The following is an 18,454-nucleotide window of genomic DNA, read 5'->3' as shown; positions in this document are numbered from 1 at the left end:
CCTATCATATAAAATTAAGGTATTGTATGTGTTGAATTTCTGGCTCTAAAAGGAAGTGACGAATTACTGTACCAGTTTTAACACGATGGATCTGTATTATGATCGGTCAGAAGCATTAGTCTCAGGGGAAATCTGATGACTTCTGAGATCCTTCCCAACTATGTGATTTTTTAAAATGCAGCCACACTGGAATTAGAATTAGGTATATGAATTTTGAGTGTAATTTCATTGGCACAAAAGTTATAACACACTTAAGATGTTAAGTTATATTGTAGAGAAATTAAAATATTAATACCATATGAACATCCCAGGCAGAGCATCATACACCTTTATTTTCTGTAGGTCAAAACTTACAGAGAAATGCAAAACTGCACAAAACTACCATAACCTATGCTACACCAGGAGTTTTTGCTTTGCTCAGTTAAAAATGCACACATTTCAGAGCTACAACTCGTTGATAAAACCAGCCCTCCAACAACACCATTCAAATGTCGGTTATGTTCACTGTGTCACACCAGAGCTCTGGCTCTTTGGTCCGTAACTCCCTGTGTAAAAGACAGACGCAGCATCACGAGCAGTGACCAACATGTCACTTCTTTCCAAGTCCGTCAATGATTCATCAGTGCACATTGTTATTCCAGGCAAACACAGACAGCAAAGTGTATTGCTCCCATGTCTCCAGCTGATAAATTCACATGACATTTCACAAAAATGGATAATCCACAGAGGGAATTAGCCTATAAAGAGGAAAGTGCAGCAAAAAGACAAGACTGATGATGATGCTGGAACTGAAGTGGGGTGGGAATGAATCTGAAAATGGTGACAGCCAAGCAAAGACAGACAAAACTTAGGCCAGCATGAAGTGAAGGTAGGAATTACGAATGTAAAAAACAAGCTAACATCGCTTCAGTAGGATTGTATTGAATGGAAGTAGATTGCACAAGAAATAGATGACTCTGAAATGTTGACACTGTGCCCTTTGAGCAATAGACCTAGGCAGGCACAGGGTGTGAGAGAAGGGGAACTTATCGACATCAATAAGGAAAGTTATTATGACAAAAAGAAAGACCCAGAGGAAGTGACACCAGCATAAAACTTCACTTTGAAGAAACTCAAAGACATTCCACAACTTTGAAAGGACAAAGAACAAAATGAAGCTGATCCAGACTTAAAAGTATGCCAGTTCTGGTCACCAATACAGAAAAGATGCTCGCTCCATGTTATGTTAAGATGCTTACTCCATATCACGCTATATGATGAGAAGAAGGCAAGTTCTGTTCAAACTCCTATTGACAAGGTTTTTACAAAGAAATGAAATACTTTAATTCTCAATGTTTTACTATTTTAAATGACAGTGTACTGGATAAATATTAGTTTCGTTATTTATCCATTTCCTTATACATTTATGAACCATGGTAAGGAAGTTTATAATATTTAGGGAAAACATTTTAAAGACCATAGAACAAGCACTATTTTTGCCCTCGATTATCGCGGTGCCCGATTTCAGCTTGCACGGTCGTTTTCATGGCCTTGCAGGACCGAGCGAAGCAAGCACTGCACAACCGTCAATGTCCACAGTTTTCTCTCAGCGTGCGCAGTCACTGTAAGCACACGTGGTTCAGAAACTGTCACCTATTACACTCTAGCTTAATAGCTTGGTCCCTTCTGAACAGATGTTACAAATTACTTACAGGGTCATGACACAATACCGAAAGACCAGTCATGTAAAAAAGCGTTAGTGTAAACAGAGACGGTGAAATTAAGAACAAACTGACAGCAACCAGAGGAGAGGTGGGAGGAGATAGAGGGGGGAGGAGGAGGTTTCAGGAACCTGTATAAAGGACACATGGACAAAACCAAAGTGGGTAGGATCAAGGGTGGGAAGTGGGGATGAGTGGGGTGTACGGGGGATGGAGACAACTGCATTTGAACTACGATATAAAAATATTAAAATAATAGTAAAGCATTAGATACCTGGCAGTGGCAGCTGAACTAATATGCCACTGACTCGTGGGTCCAAGTTCAGTTGATCGGTTATATCCAAAAGTTCTTCCTGAGAAACATCCTTGGGTTTTAGAATGACCTCACTGCAGATACCTAGAAGAAAACAAGCAGAGAAAGTCACCGGACTAACAAGGATGTGCCATCTTTTCATTAATGGTGTCCCACTCGGTGTGTAATCGGTTTGCTCTGCTCCTGTCCCACAAGAAGGAAAGGTCCTTCTATAAAAATGACCTGAGCATCAGCAGAAGGGATTTCTCAATTAGTAACCGATGCTTTCTCGTGGTTCACATGCTTTCTTTAGCCCAGAATCCTCGGTGGCAAGTTGCACTTATTCGTGATAAACTGTTGAAGGCTCCATTAGTGCATCTGAATACAGTCGAGATACCACCAGCACCACCACCACCACTGCCAGGCCAAGTGTGACAGAGTGAACTGGCCGGATTTGTTATCCGATTAAAGCAAATGCAATAAAAACTGGGTTCTTTAAGTGTACATTTTTCTTCTCACATCTCACCGTAGCATCTGAAATCACACTGAATTGATTCAATAAGAAATTTAAAGAAGTGAAGATATCCTTTGATAACTGAAAAATCGATCATCATAATAAATGCTATTCAAATAACACTTACTTGAAAAGTATCATTCATAATTCATATGCTTTGCAGTAAAACCAGAACAAGTACATTATTAGTAACAAGTACATGAACACAGCCGCACCTACAGCGGAGGCGGCTCTGATCTTCTTCCTGACGTAGGTGTGGCTGGCCGGGTTGTCACCCACCAAAACGATGCTGAGGTGAGGTCGCCTGTTCCCGAGGGAAATCCACGCCTCCACGCCCTGCTGTATTTCCTTCTGGATTTGGTTGGCCATTTCGGTTCCTGAGATAACAATGGCATCGTGTCTGTGGAAAACAAAAGAATAAATGCAGTACTAAAATGACAATAAGGAACATTCAACCACGCAAGTTTAAGATACAAGAGTGACTAAAACATCTGATTCTCCGAGTGAGTATCCGACATTTCACATTTTTCAAATATGTTTGACACCCAATTCTTCAGGTTCATAAATATATTTATAATTTTGTGAAAGATTCTAACTCTCCTTTTTAGATCTACATTATAATCTCCTATAGTACACATTTTTTATAACTATTGCATATATTTTTTACTGAAACACACACTCAAGATCTGGACTATAATACTGGCTTTATTAAAAGCTCTGCTGTTTTTATCAGAAGTGACAGATCAGCAGAGTCTAGTTGAAATGGGCACCCACCTTCAGAGCCTCATCCGTGCTGTGTGTGACCCCACGGTCTCACAGCCCTAAGACTAGTCTGTTAACTCTCAGTCACTGTGTCCTGAACACGTAAGTCCCTGAAGCCATGAGCTCTGCACTTCACAACTTTTTTAACTCATTCGAGGAGAAACTGCATTCCACAGGTTTAGGACAACTCCAGGACAACAGCTGCCAGTCTTGCCATGCTCGTCACTGATTATTCTGGAGACCACGTCCATAAGCAGATGGTTCAGCTGTTACCCACACCATTTCTAATGAAAAAAATTTCCACAGAATATTACTTCCTGGCAGTTTATATAAGTACTAAAGAAGGTAAAGAAATGCTATGCTTCGATAGATGACATAAATTTATCTCTGGAAAGGCACAAAGAAATGCATTATGGGAAAGTTTGCTGGCACATCACGATGTCAAACTTAAGAGTGGTAAATTAGGTCACTCGTACTGTGTGGTCATTTCTTAAAGGTGCCTGACAAAGTATAAGATGGTTCCTTCTTCCTGTCGCCATGATTATTACACAAAATGCCAAATGCAGGTCAATGAATATTGTGAAGAAGAAAAAAAGGAAATAAAGCACTTTAATCTTTTGTACCTGTATACTTTTTATTGTCTAATGAATGTGGCTCGTGAATATCAGCCAACACACAAAGTGCAAACTTGCCTCCTCCAAGTAAGTCAGCAGCCATCTCTAATAGGTTGGTGCACGTACAGGTAGAACCAGATCAAGAATGCTCCATTTCAGCAATCCATTGGGCTCATCCAAGTTCACACGATTTTTTTAAGTTCATACAATTTTGATGGAAACAATACTCTGCTAAGAAGTGACTCCGAAATGTGGTCTGTGGATAGACACATTAAAATTGCCTGGGAAGCCTGCTGAACGTTCAGGCGCCCAGACGCCACCTAGTATTCGCAGTCCTCAGGGAGTGAGGCCTGGGAATCGGCATGCCTAGCAAGTTCCCACAGGTGTTCTTGTGCATGACTGTGTTTGAAAACCACTTCTTCAGTCCAACACAAAAGTACACCTTAATAATAATCGTAACTCTGGATAAATAATTATCTGAGCACAGAAACTGGTCAGACAATACAATTAAAATTAGACATTATAATTATGAATAACCTATACTTATAAGTATAGGTTACTCTGATTGCTATAGAATCAACTTATAGGTGATTCTAATTTTGTTGACTTTTCACTAAAACGTAATAGCTTTTAAGCATGGAAGTTCATGGAACATTCAGTATATCCCTCTTGCTCCACCATCTGAAATTTATAATAGCTTTATTGAAGTATAATTGACACACGATAAACTGCACACATTTAAAATGTACAGTTTGATGTCTCAATGTATGTATGTACCTGGGAAACCATCACCATAATTCGGGAAATGAGCATATCCATCACCCCTAAAAGTTTCCTGGTGCCCCTTTATAATCTTACTCTTGCACAGGACCCTGCCAGGAAGGCCCTGCACCACCAGGCAACCATTGATCTGCTTTCTATCACTATGTGTCAGTCTGTATCATCATGAATTTTGTAAAAATAAAATTACGTACCACATGCTCCTTTATCTCTACCTTCACTCAGCATAATTAAGACTCATTAATGTTCTTGCACGCATCAATAGTTTATTTCTTTTTATGGCTGAGTTGTCTTCCATTATATAGAAATATTAAAATGTGTTCATCTGTTCAATTGTTGATGGATATTTGGGTTGTTCCCAGTTTGCGGTCATGACAAATAAAGCTGTTAGAAACATTCACGTACAACTCATTGTATACACGTATGTTTTCATGTCTCTTGAACAAATACCTGGAGTAGAATGGCCGAAACACATTGTAGGGATATGTTTAAATCTGTAGGAAACTGTCAGCCTGTTTACCAAAGTGGTTGTACTATTTTATACTTCTACAAGCAGCATATGAGCGTGCCAGTTGCCCCCCACACCTGCAATCGCTTGACATGGTCTGTTGTTCACATTTTAGTCAGATTAGTGTCTATTCGGTGGTATCTCATTGTGCTTCTAATTTGGGTTCCCATAGTGAATAATAATGTTAAACATCTTCCCATTTGCTTATTTACCATCTGCCTATCCTCTTTGTTGAACTGTGTAATTTAGATTTTTGCTCATTGTTTAATAGGTTGTTTCTTCATTATAGAAGTTTTGATAGTTCTTCATATATTCTAGATTCAAGTCCTGTGTCAGATATGTGATTTGAAATACCTTCTGAGTTTGTGCTTTGCCTTTTCATTCTTTTAGTTGTGTCTTTGGAATATCAGTTCTGAATTTTGCTGTATTTGAACCAATCTTATTTTTATGGGTCATGCTTTTATTCTTGGGTAAAGAAATATTTGCCTAATGCAGCTCAAAAAGATTTTCTATAGTGTTTCCTTCTAGAAAGTTTTATGGGCTTAGGCTATACATTTCTGTAATTTAGTTCTATTCCTAGTTTGATGAAGGAAAACATTCCTTCTATATATTCCTTCTAATATTCTATATATTCCTTCTAATATTCTAATGCTTTTTCTACATTTATTGAGATGATCATCTATGATCCTATGAGTTTTTGGATTTGGTCCATTAAGAGGGTCAATTAATTGATTCATTTTCAAAGGTTAAACCAACCTTGCATTCCTGAGATAAACCCGACTTGGTCTTAATGTACCTAACCTTTCCAGGTATTGTGAATTTCATCTAAAATTTTGTTAATTTGTTGCATCTATGTGCATGAGAGGTATCTGTCAGTAGTTTTCTTTCCTTGGAATGTCTTTGTACCGTGTTTATATTAGGGGTGATGGTGCCCTCGTAGAATGAGTGAGGAACTATTCCATCCTCTTCAAATTTCCAGAAGCATTTCTGTGGGATTGGTATTCCTGAAGCGTTTCGTAGAAGTCCCTGTGAAAACATCTGATCTTTGAGGTTTCTTTGTGGGAAGAACCTACAAAGACTAAAACTACAAATTTAAACTTTTTGATAATAGAGGGCTATTCAGGTTATCCCTTTTTTCTTGTTTTTATAGTTTGTGCCTTTGCACATTCTAATATTTAGTACATAATTACAATGATAGATTAAATCACATTAGATAAAATATAGTTACTTTTGAGTTTAAATTTTACTTGTCAAGATTAAGTAACAAACACCTTCTACTATTTCTTATGAATTTCTGGTGCTTATTTTTATAATTAATATGAGAAGCCTTTTAATACTAAGGGAACAAGGACCTCCTATATTAGCAAATACTAAAGGTTGCAGCTACAGCAACTAATTCCAGTATGGTTCATTTCTAAAAATAGTAAAAAATAACTACTTTTCATAAACTAAATTGTGTCAGCAATATTCAGCTAGAGTAAAATACTTTATTATAGAAGCAAGTTTATATGCTAACATACTAGAATTCACTCTTACAGTAAATTACATTTTGGGTTGGCAAGAAGTTGTTGTTTTTTTCTGTAAAATGGCTCCAGTGGTGCTTAGTTGTCTTCAACTTCACTTGAAACAATATTGTTAAATTATATTGTGATAGTGGTCATATTTGTGTATAGTTAAAACTTATCAAAATTGAATTTTTGTGTAGTCATTTTAATATTAAAGATGGAAGAAAATATGCAACATTTTCAGCATATTATGGTTTATAATTTTAAGAAAGGTAAAAAAAATACAACTAAAATGCAAAAAAAATTTGTGCACTGTATGGAGGCATTATGTCAAAAAAAAAGCTTTGTGTCAGGACATGGAATGTGTCAAAGTAGTTTTTGAAGTTTCGTGCGGGAGATTTCTCACTGGATGATGCTCCACAGTCAGGTAGGCCAGTGTGATAGCGATCAAATCCAGACATTAACTGAGAACAATCAATGTTATACCAATCAGGAGATAGCTGATATACTCAAAGTATACAGTTCAATAAAGTTATTGGTATAAATGAAAAGTGCCTTTTATTTTACAGAAAAAACTAAATGAACTTCTTGGCCAATCCCATACATTTACATTTTAAAACACAAAACCACCTATGCACTCGATAGAGTATGAATAGCAATGCTACTGCTGAATTAGTTGATTCTCTGTTCAACAGATTAATCTGTCCACAAGCTGTTGTGAAACAAACCATCTCTGCAAATAATCCAGGATAATTACAGCCTAGACACTTTCAACTTGTGAGTCCCCGAGAATGTCAGAGACGACAATGGCATAAACTGATCCGTGGCTTACAAAGAGACAGTGTGCAGATTAAATCTGACTGCACTCTGTATGTGGGGGTCTGAGAGAATGACAGTGCTTCCCTTATTGCACTGAGATGCTAACTACAGCTGACATAGTGCCTGAATTAGCTGATGGTTATGGGTAGATATCCACAAGACTGCCACCCAATTGCGATAGGGACTTTGAGCATTTTCAGTAGCAGCTGGCCCAACCCATTGATTTCCTCCGTCACTGCAGAGCCTCAACAAGCCTGGAAGTAGAGACCCAATAACAGGATGTCTGCATCAGTCCATATCCTGGAGAACTGGTAAACACACATTATCTAGCTCACATAGTCCTTAGTGCATAAACAAAGGAGATTTTTCAACATGCATATTTCTTTTTTTAATCTTGATTCTAACAATCTCTTTTTTAATTTTTTTAAATTTATTTATCTTTAGAGGGGAAAGGAAGGAGAGAGAAATATCAATGTATGGTTGCCTCCCGTGAGTCCCCTGCTGGGGACTCATGGCACATGCATGGCACATGCAACCCAGACATGTGCCCTGACTGGGAATTGAACCTCGATTGTGTGATTCGCAGGCCCGCACTCAATCCACTGAGCTACACCAGCCAGGGCTTTCAACATGCATATTTCTGAAAATGTTAAATATAAGAATTCAAATATTCAACTACAGAAATATAAAGATTCCGAGTTCTGCCTGGCTGAAGTCTCCATCTCTGCCAATCCATTTCCACACTGCAGCCAGTGAATTTCCAAATATACTCATGTCAATTTCCTGGTTAAACTTCTCACTACATGCCCATAATTTATTAATTTTGCAAATATGTATTAAGGACCTTCTATATAGGAGGCATTATCACCAGGAGCAAAAACAGTGCACAAAACAAACTGTCTAATTTCCTGGAAACCATCTTGTAAAGGAGACCCAGCAAATTTTTTTAAAAGCAAATATTTAACATACAATGCCATGTGTAAAAATTGATTTAATATATATCATGTGTGAAAAATGGAGGGACAGGAGGTATCTGGAGGCTGGAGTTGCCATTTTATATAGGGGGTTAGGGTGCCATTTCTCTGATTAACCAAATGACATCCAAGCATGAATGTAGGAAATGAGGGAATGTAGTGTGGCTACATGGAGAAAAGAATCCCAGGCCTAAGAACGTGCACAGCAAGTACAAAGAACCTCGGGCAAGAACGTGTCTGGCATGCTCGATGAATAGCAAGGAGGCCAGTTTCTGCAGTGGAAAGAAAAAGTGGGCCACGAGGAGCATGAAGTCAGAGAAGTAAACATGTCAGATCACCTAAGACCCTTCAGGCCTTCAGATGGATGTTGGATTTTACTGTGAGTGAAACAGGAACGATTAGGAGATTCCGAGTGGCATGACCCAATGCTCATCATGCAGTGATAACTGTTTAAAATGTGGAGGATGGTCTCTGGGAGCAAGGGGGACGTGGGGGCACTCCTGTGTTACCCCAGGGAATAGTGAGGGTGCCAAGCACTGATTCTAAAACTGAGGGTGGAGCCACTGAGATTTACTGAGATTGGGTGTTAAGTGTGAGAAAAAAGAACAGAAGTCAAATTAGACTAAAACACTTGACCTGAAAAACTGAGAATAGGGAGTTTTAACTCAAATCTGAGTTTCCTGTAGCTTTAAGCCCATGCATGAGCTTTCTTTAGCTTTACTGCTAAGAACACACAGTTCACCAAGTCCCGCACTATGCAGCTGCATTTCGACTTAGTTGTGCCAGGCTCTTCGCATACACTATTCCCTCAACTTGAAACACCCTTCCTCCTCCTTCTCACCTCTTTACCTCCCTACCAAGTCTGCTCCCCTTCACTTCCACATATTGCTCGTCTCAGCTCAGAATGCCCTCCAGGAATGTCCTCTGACACTTCCACCTGGGGATGCCTTTGCCACGAGCTCCCACAGCTCCTTGCTCTCTCTTTTGTGGTATGTTAAGTCCTTGTTAAAAATACTGTCTCCCCCACTATACTCTAAGCTGGCTAAGGCAGCCAGTTTATATTATGATACCCATAACCTACACCTAAGAGTTTGTGCACATTCTACATGTTTAGAAATGTTTGTGGAGTTACCAAAGAATTGAATTGTTTATATCATTTTTTAAAAATTATGCAGCCAATGAAATTAAAGAGTAATATATGAAAATATTCACTGTACAAGGTCAACATACGAAATGAAAATTGTAGGTTCATCATTATGACTGTTAAAATATGCATGCATGTGGCTAAAGTTAAATATGCAAAATAAAAAGGTGAAGTAGGTAGTATTCTGGATATTTATCATTCTATCTTAAAACGCTTTTTCAATGTTATCAAAATAGGCCTTCCTGAATTATATTAAAAGTGAATAAATGCAAAATATCTATAAAACATATGTAAAGGAAAAATAATACAATATTACCAGTTTAATAAGATTATAATCACTGAAATCATCTGTATAACCTTCCCCTATTCAAAACCCTATTCTCTCCTATAAACACTATCCTGAAATTTAGAGTTTTAATTCCATTGCCTTCCTTTATAATTTGGTGTTTGTATTTTAAACATTAAAGATATATGAATACATACTGAGAATTTGATGTGTTAAAATTAATATTCACATAACTTAAAAAATATAAAGATAAAAATGTTATAGTCTTAATGTATAATATAAATTACCTTTTAAAATGTTTATTTAGAAAGTAGTTTCAACTAACTACAACTCTTTTATAGATCCACTACTATATTTGTTAGTCAATAAATATTCTACATGATGTTATTTTCATTACTTCAATGTCTCTTTTCAGCCTTAAAAAATGTGCTGGTTTAACAAAAAAAAACAGGCACATTGGCATTAAACAGACATTAAAAGCGCAGTGAGGTTGACCCCTCCGACATCTTCCACACAATACACCCTGGCGTTACTTGCTCAGATGACATTTCCTGAAAAGGCTGAAATGCTGCAAGTGAGCCCCAAAGAGGCAAGACAAGGAGCTCGCCCTTTCAGTACTTTCTTCTCCCCACACTGCTGGGGAGAACTCAATGTGGGTTCCTGAGGTAGCAATAAATCTTGAGGGTCAGGGAGAGGAGTACCGAGCGGCCCAGTGTACTACTACTTACCCCAAGCCAGAAGTGCTGAGTGTCAGGCCTGATGCACCAGGTGGGACCAGTCACTTAACTGTGCTCAAAGGCATGTAATTTCCTCATCTACAGAATGGGAATGTTCTCTGTTGACTTTACATAAAAGGATTTGACTAAGAGCTGATTGGCTGATTTGCAAGAGTGGCTCCTCCCCTAGTTGTTATAGATGGAGACATATTCAGATAACCAGGAGCAATTTGGGGCCAGAGGAAAGTCCATAGCATTTAGTGTTTTTTCTATGAGTTTGTTTATTTACCTATACTTCCCAAAAATAAACTGTAACCATCCCAATCTATAGTTATTAGAACTAAATGAAGTGTTTAAATAAAGCACTGTTTAAATGAAGTAGTAAATGAAGTGTTTAAATGAAGTAGTAAATAGAAATAAAAATTACAACTTTTCTCATGTATCAAAATACTCCTTCAGTAAATAGTAAAACACCAAATTCTACAAGATTAACAACGTATTCATTCTGAATACTTGGTGTCTTGCGTCTGTTTCTAGGTTTCAATCTTGTTTTCAATGACAGCTTTAGAGCTGCAAGTGTTTTATGAGAACTGTTTTATGAAAAACCCTAATACGATCATCAGCAAGTCAAATTTCTCTTCAGGTCCTAACTAGTTTTAACTGCTTTGTATCTTGGTGCACAACTTGGAGATTTTGAGTTAGAACTAACAATATAATAGAAATTAAACCCCAGGGAACTAAGGAAAACGCCACATGGGATGAAAGCAATCACTAGTACTCGGGAGCCTTTCACAGTAAATGAACGTCTTTAAAGTAAATGAATACTTAAGAATATTAAGTTTCTGACCTTTAAAAAAAAACATTTCATTGCACATCAAAAATATTTTACTTACACCTCAAAGTAATTTTATCAGAAATTATCCTTTTGTAAGGCAATAAAAAGTAAAGCAAGGTCTCATTATGTATGACTCTGTTATTCAGTTTTGTAACCTCTTTCGGGACAGAACATCCCTAAACAGCATACAGCTTCTTCAGAATCTTAGATGCTAACCTAAGCTTTATGCCACCAGAACCTTGCACAGTCTGCTTAATTCTATGGGAGCTTCTCAGAGCAGTCTTTTAAATGTTTAATATAAAATACATAGGTTTACTAGGAAATAAATTTTACTGAAATTGTTATCATACAACTTTTTTTTTAAAAAAAAGCATTAAATACCAGGATCTAGTGGCAGGTCTAATAACTAGCACAGTACCCAAGCAGAGACTCCTGTGTATGAGGCTTTGAGATCTCTGCATCAGCTCTGCCATTAAAATATCTGTGGTTCTCATGGGCAATCTCACAGGTGCTGCCATTACTGTGGTTTGTTGTCAACATTCCCAATGAAAGAAAATGCCAAATCTATTAGAGACTAATGACCTCCCATCTAAGCTTATGGATCCCCTAAATTCTATGCATGAAGTCCGTGTTAAAAGACACCTTGCATTAAGGGAATCTAACAATTTAATTTTTAATATTTATATGTAAAAGTATCTTTCTTGATTCACCAAAGTTCTACCAGATCTAATGTTTCCAAAAACAGGAAAAGTGACAGTGGTGTTAAGAATCGTAAATCACTTGTAGAGCAAAGCCCTGGGCGGATCATGCATGTTCAAGCCCTGTCTTCACTATTTATTGTATGGACACATTATTTAATTTCTCTACACCTCAATCTCCCAATCTGTTAACTGGGAACAGTAACAGTGCCTGCTTCCCTCGGTGGTTGTGGGGATGACAGGACATACTGCATGTGAAAAATATCAGCCAAGTGCTCAGCAGGGTCACGGTTCATTAAATACGAGTAAGAATTCACTTTCCAACAACCCAACTGGATTAAAGGGAAGATGATATTCCTTGCCAAGTTATTCATAACTAGCCACAAGGGGGAGCGGGGGGTCATCTGTTTTACGAGTATGTATTTGTCCCTGCTTTAGAATTATGAATCTCCAGATAGTCTTTTAGGTTTAGGCACATTCGTGAGAATAATTATACACAGGCAGAATTCAGATCATTAAGTGAACAAACCCAGACGGTACGATGTTGACATGACCTGAATCTGAGACTAAATTATCTCATATGTTCCCAGGACTAGACAATAAACCATAGCAAAATGACTAGGTTATATTATAGCCAACTGACTTAATGCAATGATGCAGCCAATAAAATATTAACCAAAACAATGGCAACACGGAAAATGCTTATAATTAATATTAAGTGGAGCAGCTGGATAAGCCTTCTTGGATAATTTTCAAACCTGAGTTCTTTGAAGCTAATTAGATTTGAACTGTATGCTGTTCTGATCATGAAGTTTTCTATCTTTTAGGGTTTTTTTTTTCTGTTCCAAATTGAACTGAATAGCCAATCTCATTTATTACTAATCAATAATTTATCCGACTCATCGACGGTTCAAATTTCATGCTTCTATGTCTTTTAAACTCCCTCCACAACTTTATCCTCCCTAAGCCAAAATAATTTAAAAAATCTTCACTGAACTCCATGGAATTCCATGAGTATGTGGCCATAGAAGATTATTAGTGTTTTTATTATCCCATCAAGGCATTAACATGAAAAGACAGTATAACATCAAAGCATTTGAAAAACAAACATTGAAGCCATTAAATTGCTAAACTATTACTAAACCCACGGCTGAGTAACAAAAACTGAGATATTAACCTGTTTCTCATCTATTAATCCATTTTAATCAGAAAACTTAATTTTTGGACACATTACAATTAGAGCATTTTATCTCTAACAGCTGGGACAAAGACACAAAACTAAGATAGGAGGCACTAAATGGTGAAACATTTAAGTTAAAGTGAAAATGTCCTAAGAATGCCAAGTAACCAAAACTGTAGTGTGCTATCTATCACGTCTCATTTTCATTATAATAGGGAAGGCATTAGGATGGGAAAACCATGCTATCATATTTGGCAGCAAAGCAAATCATGATTTCGAGAAACTGCTTTTGCTAATTCTTTGGACTAACTCTCTACTGACTGAATTCAGTCTCTGGGAAATCAACTCCAGTAACGACCCTAAATTAAGTCTAGGTCCTTCAGACTTACAAGAAGATAAAAGGATCTTTAATGATGTAATTCTACACAGACAGAAACGCTGAGTACTAGAGGGGAGAATCTGAAGAAAAACGAACAGGCTTAGTGATAAAATTTGATTTTAATTATTAAATTCAATTACCTACTTTATAAGACATTACTATTCAAACAACATACACCAGTGCCTTTTACTAAGTATAAAAATGTAGGATTGTTTTAAAATGCTAGTTTACCTACAACATTTACAAAGCCATTGGCAGTGAGACATAGAGAAAGGTGAGGCTTCCATAAAAAGCTGTAGGTCAATACACAAAATTTTACAAACGCTCAAATAACTCATAGCGGGAGGGAAAAAAATCCTGCCAAATTCATGATTTTAGGAAATCACTGAGCACAAAATAAACATGGAACAAACATTTCGAACAGACACTGAGTTACTGAAAATGAGTTCAGGGGGATGGTCTAAGGCAGGGTTTGGGAAGTCCCGATGCAGGACACTTGCAAATCTGCTCTGAGCCTGACATCATTTAAGAGGTCTGTGTGTGACCTGCCCTCCAGAAGGGAAGGTTCCCGCCTGGCTCCACACACCGAAAAGCACAGGGCTGGACGCCTAACCACGTTTATAACCCACTGACACTTTGATCTGTAAACTCCTCACACAGCAAAGCAAAAGAGGAACAATTCAGTCACCAAGATTTTTTAGCTTTTGGGCTGTTTGGGTAATTCATTTTAAGAAACAATAAGCTGCAACTAATAGAATTTATTTAGTTGACATGAAATATGTTTTATTTGAATTAGTAAGAGCTGATTTCTCATGAGTAAATAAATAGGAAAGAAAAACTCATTGCAAATCTTAAAGGAAAAACCATTAAGAAAAAAATGCTAAATGATACTTCAAGATTTTATAACTTTCAAATTCTGTGAAACACCATTACTTGAAATTTCACTTGTCAAAAAAATTCCACTAAAATATTACACATTCCCTGATTACAGGTATCTAATTAGTTAAAAATATGAAAAATAATAAAAAATACATTTTCATCATTCATTTAAGGCTTTATATGGCTCAGAAACTTGTAATAAATCTGTTATTTTAAAACATTCGGTTGTTATTTTAAGTAATTTATTCTTACTGAAAATTAGCCAATAGGAAAGATGTTGGATTTAAACCTCATTCTCAATGAAGAACTAGACAACTAATGTGTCGCTATACTACGATAAAAAAATGATGACTACGGATGGGGACAAGTGGGGAGGCAGACAGTGGCGGCCTCTGGAAGATGGAATCTCTTCTCTCTGCTGGTCCTAGAAGAGAAAAGAGACACCAATGAGCATCAACACACTGTCCGAATTCCTCCCCACCAGAGAGAGACCCCTGTCCACAGGGGTTTCTCAACCTCACAGCCATCCTCACCTTTATATATGGTATTCAGTGCCAAGAGGGTATCAAAAACAGCACCCTAGTCTCCCTTAATTAGTGCTGCCTTAAAAAATTAAAACAATCAGAAGTATTATTTACAGGTACACAATTACGATCTGCACCATATGGGGCTGAAGGCAGCTAGATCCAAAAGTAACAGATCGTATCGATTTTAAGAATAGCTTTCCAAAACTGCTGCACTCAACTATTTTAAATTATGAAGAGACAAATCAATTTTTAAATATCTGAATTATCCACGCGGGGGGGAGCGGGGGCACATCCATAACCAATCAACTGACTACAACCAAATCCTCAGGCTGTACCTGTTGTGACTCTCATTCAATGTAGGAGAAGAGGCCAGGGCGACAGGGTTGTTCATATCAAGATGACAAAGATAAATTAATCAACTTACACACTTTGAAAAAGTTGTCCTCACCCTGAAAGGAGCCCTAAAACAACACGCATTTCAAAAAACTAAATAAATAGCTGAAATAATTATAGCAAGTAATGCCTTCTATTTTGCAGTACCAATTATAGAATTCTACAGAGTCTCCTTTTCCTAGGTAATAAAGTTGGTAATTCCAAACCAACTGGCAAATTCTTCCCGACAGCACGAGAGCTTACACAACCAGAACTCTAAATCGGTAATTTTCTCACATATTCTTGTGGAAGACCCAGCCACGAAAAACGAAGTCCCAAGTAAACCCTATGGGAAATAACTTTATTTCAATTACTCAAGACTAAGGTAAAATGCATACAATGGGAAGTTAATCAGTTTAAATTAAATAAGCAGTAACTATATTTCCACATTACTGTCCATTCCTTTCTATTGTGCTGCGCATTGGAGATACGAAAAGATTAGGTACCATCTCTGGCCACGTAAAACGGCAGTAAAAAAGTACATTACTGGAAGCCCTGGAAGTCTGAAAACAGAATCTCTTCTGAACTCACTGGCTTTGGGTCAAGGGAATATATTTTTAGCTTATTAGGTTTGAGTTTGCAAGTACGTCCAAGTCAGTAACTGAAGGGTGAACGTCTGCGGCACCCTCGTGGAGAAGAGTGAGAACCGCACTGTTCTGAATTTCCAACAACGAGGTGCAAACACATGCAGTGAAGAAAAGATTCAACACTTCAATTTTAGGTTGAAGAGGTTCGGTAGTGCCACATAGAAAAAGACTGAGAAATCAAGATTAATGTCTGATTTTAGTTTGTAAAATCATTAAGAATTTTAGAACTGGAAAAGACGTCACTCAGTATTACCACCAACAAAGGAATTGAGTCATTCAAATGCTAATAAACCATCTGAAACAACGCCCACTCCTTTGTTTACGAATCACAATAACAGAAAAAAAAATGAAACGAGTAAACGATGCGTTTTTATGGCACTTTTCCGGAGGGACTGAAATGTCTTCCTAAATCACTCAACTGCACCAACTGCGAAGAAGGAACATTTTGGACCCGGAGCTCAGGGCCCGGCACACCCAGGTTGCCCGACTTCGGGCAACTGCACCCGCCCGCGTGCTCCACTAGGCCCAGCTCCGAGCCGCGGGAGGCCTCGCCCCCGCTGCGCCACGGGGCTACCCTGGAGCCTTGAACCTCACATACACCGGCCGAGCTCGCGCCAAGTGCTCGCACTCCCGCCGCTCCTCCCACAGGCCTTGGATTCACACCCCGAGCACCCAGATCCCAGGAGACCAAGCGTCCGGTAGAGCTCGTACCTCACTCCGCTGCTCTGAAAGCCCCGGAACGTGGGGCCAGCCGCGCCCCCGCCCAGCCTCGGGACTCGGCCCAGGTGGCTGCGGAGCCGGGAGAAGCCGCGTGCGGGAACTGCCATAGCCCAGAACCGCCGACTTCCGGACGGAGGTTCCCCTCCTGCCGCTGCGGTCCCAGCAGCTGGAGGCCGGGTTCCACCCCTACTAGGCCCGATGGGAGGGCAGGTCCCGCCCGCAGCCCGTTTCCGGAGCGCCGGGGAGGGGCGGGGCCCGGAGCCAGACTCCCCGCGCGGCGCCGGGGGCAGGGCTGAAGGGACCTCGGGCAGTCGGGGGTGGGAGTCCAGGGGTAAGCTGGACATCGTATGTATGGACAATTGCATCTGGAAGAATGGTAGCTTGGAGTGTAGCTTGCCGACTTGGCTTCTCGACACGCCACAGATCTCCCCGAAGGGAGGACTCAGGGAAGGCAACTAAACCAATCAATTCAAGCAGCACGCCCTCTTTCTCCCCAGCTGGAATTCCCAAACCGCAGCCTTTGGAAGGCCACGTGGAATTTGATTTAAAGCTGAAGGACTTGACTGGTTCTTTTGTTTCTCACTCCTGAGTACGACCTTTGGACACCTTGGGAGTTGGAGAAAGAAACAAAAGTGTGTGGAAGGAGGAGAGGGATCTGGCAGAACAAGCCCTTGACTTTAAGGTTTCTGTATTCCATTTTTGGAAGAAAAAAACTGACCAATGCCCATGGCTTTCCAGAGTCTATAATCGAGTTAACAGAGCCAAACCTGCTGTTATGTGGTGAATTTGCAGTGAGAAAGCAAAATATGCCTTTGAAAGAGTAAAAATCTGACTAAGCATTCGTTACACTGGGACATTTTAAAAGATAAACCGAGCCATGTTAAAAAAAAATTTATGCGTTTATTTAAGCAAATGTCTATTCGAATCAGGCAGCATCCAATTTAGCAGATAAAAAATGAGCTATGCAAGATAAAATTCTTATATAGGCAAAAGGGAACATGTACAAGGGAGTTATACTGGCAAAAAAGTATTGCAAAGTTACTTTCCTTTAGCGGGTGGTGAGGGTCTATCAAGCAGATTACCTAACTAGTGCTGATTGAGCAATTCCTGATTGACTAGTTTGAGAGTCCAATTCTGGTAGAGCTGAAATGTAATTAACTCTTCGATGATGTGAGGCTTAGCATAAGCCATTCATTTTGAGCAAGTTTTCTTGTTTTTTAACAGATAACAGACAAGACCCAGTGAGATAAAACCAGTTGCAAAGTTAAAGGAAGCAGTATTTCTCCCAAAGTCAGGCTGCAGCTGTGAAGTGTCATCACAGTCCCTTTGACCACTTAAAACTTTCTTACTTAAACCTTTGTTCTCTAAAATTACTGACTGTCAGAAAACTCCCTATTTAAAATCATATCAATAAGAATGAAACATCCTATTCTTGTCTGGATGGCCGAAGTGAATTTGACACAAAGAAGAGAGTTTATTTCCAGCCTGGGTACAGATGATGCATTTCTGGACACAGTTCATATCTATCTTAACTGTATCAGTTCCAAGGAAAGAGGCCCCTGGGCCCACTTTGCAGTTCAGCCTGATGTTGGTCCCTTTACAT

General features: G+C 38.8%; 1 protein-coding gene across 2 annotated transcripts in view; it reads right to left on the bottom strand.

Annotated features, from left to right (window-relative positions):
* The window catches only part of MTHFD2L (methylenetetrahydrofolate dehydrogenase (NADP+ dependent) 2 like), a 96,883-nt gene extending 79,619 nt beyond the window's left edge, over positions 1–17,264 (bottom strand). Inside the window, exons 1-3 of one of the 2 annotated variants that reach the window (XM_037035506.1) lie at positions 16,843–17,264; positions 2,722–2,906; positions 1,975–2,097 (exon numbers count right to left, since the gene is read on the bottom strand). In XM_037035506.1, the coding sequence (XP_036891401.1) occupies positions 1,975–2,097; positions 2,722–2,906; positions 16,843–17,216 (682 nt within the window). In that variant the 5' untranslated portion in view covers positions 17,217–17,264. Of the gene's footprint in view, positions 1–1,974; positions 2,098–2,721; positions 2,907–13,902; positions 15,010–16,842 lie in introns of those variants that run through there. The other variant, XM_037035507.1, reaches the window with a different exon arrangement.
* Between the last annotated feature and the right edge of the window lie 1,190 nt (positions 17,265–18,454).

This window comes from Sturnira hondurensis, unplaced genomic scaffold (assembly GCF_014824575.4).
Source record: "Sturnira hondurensis isolate 20B ecotype Veracruz unplaced genomic scaffold, ASM1482457v3 Scaffold0022374, whole genome shotgun sequence".
Classification (NCBI taxonomy): domain Eukaryota; kingdom Metazoa; phylum Chordata; class Mammalia; order Chiroptera; family Phyllostomidae; genus Sturnira; species Sturnira hondurensis.
Note: the sequence above shows the minus strand (reverse complement) of the source record. Positions and strands in the feature narration are given on the sequence as shown.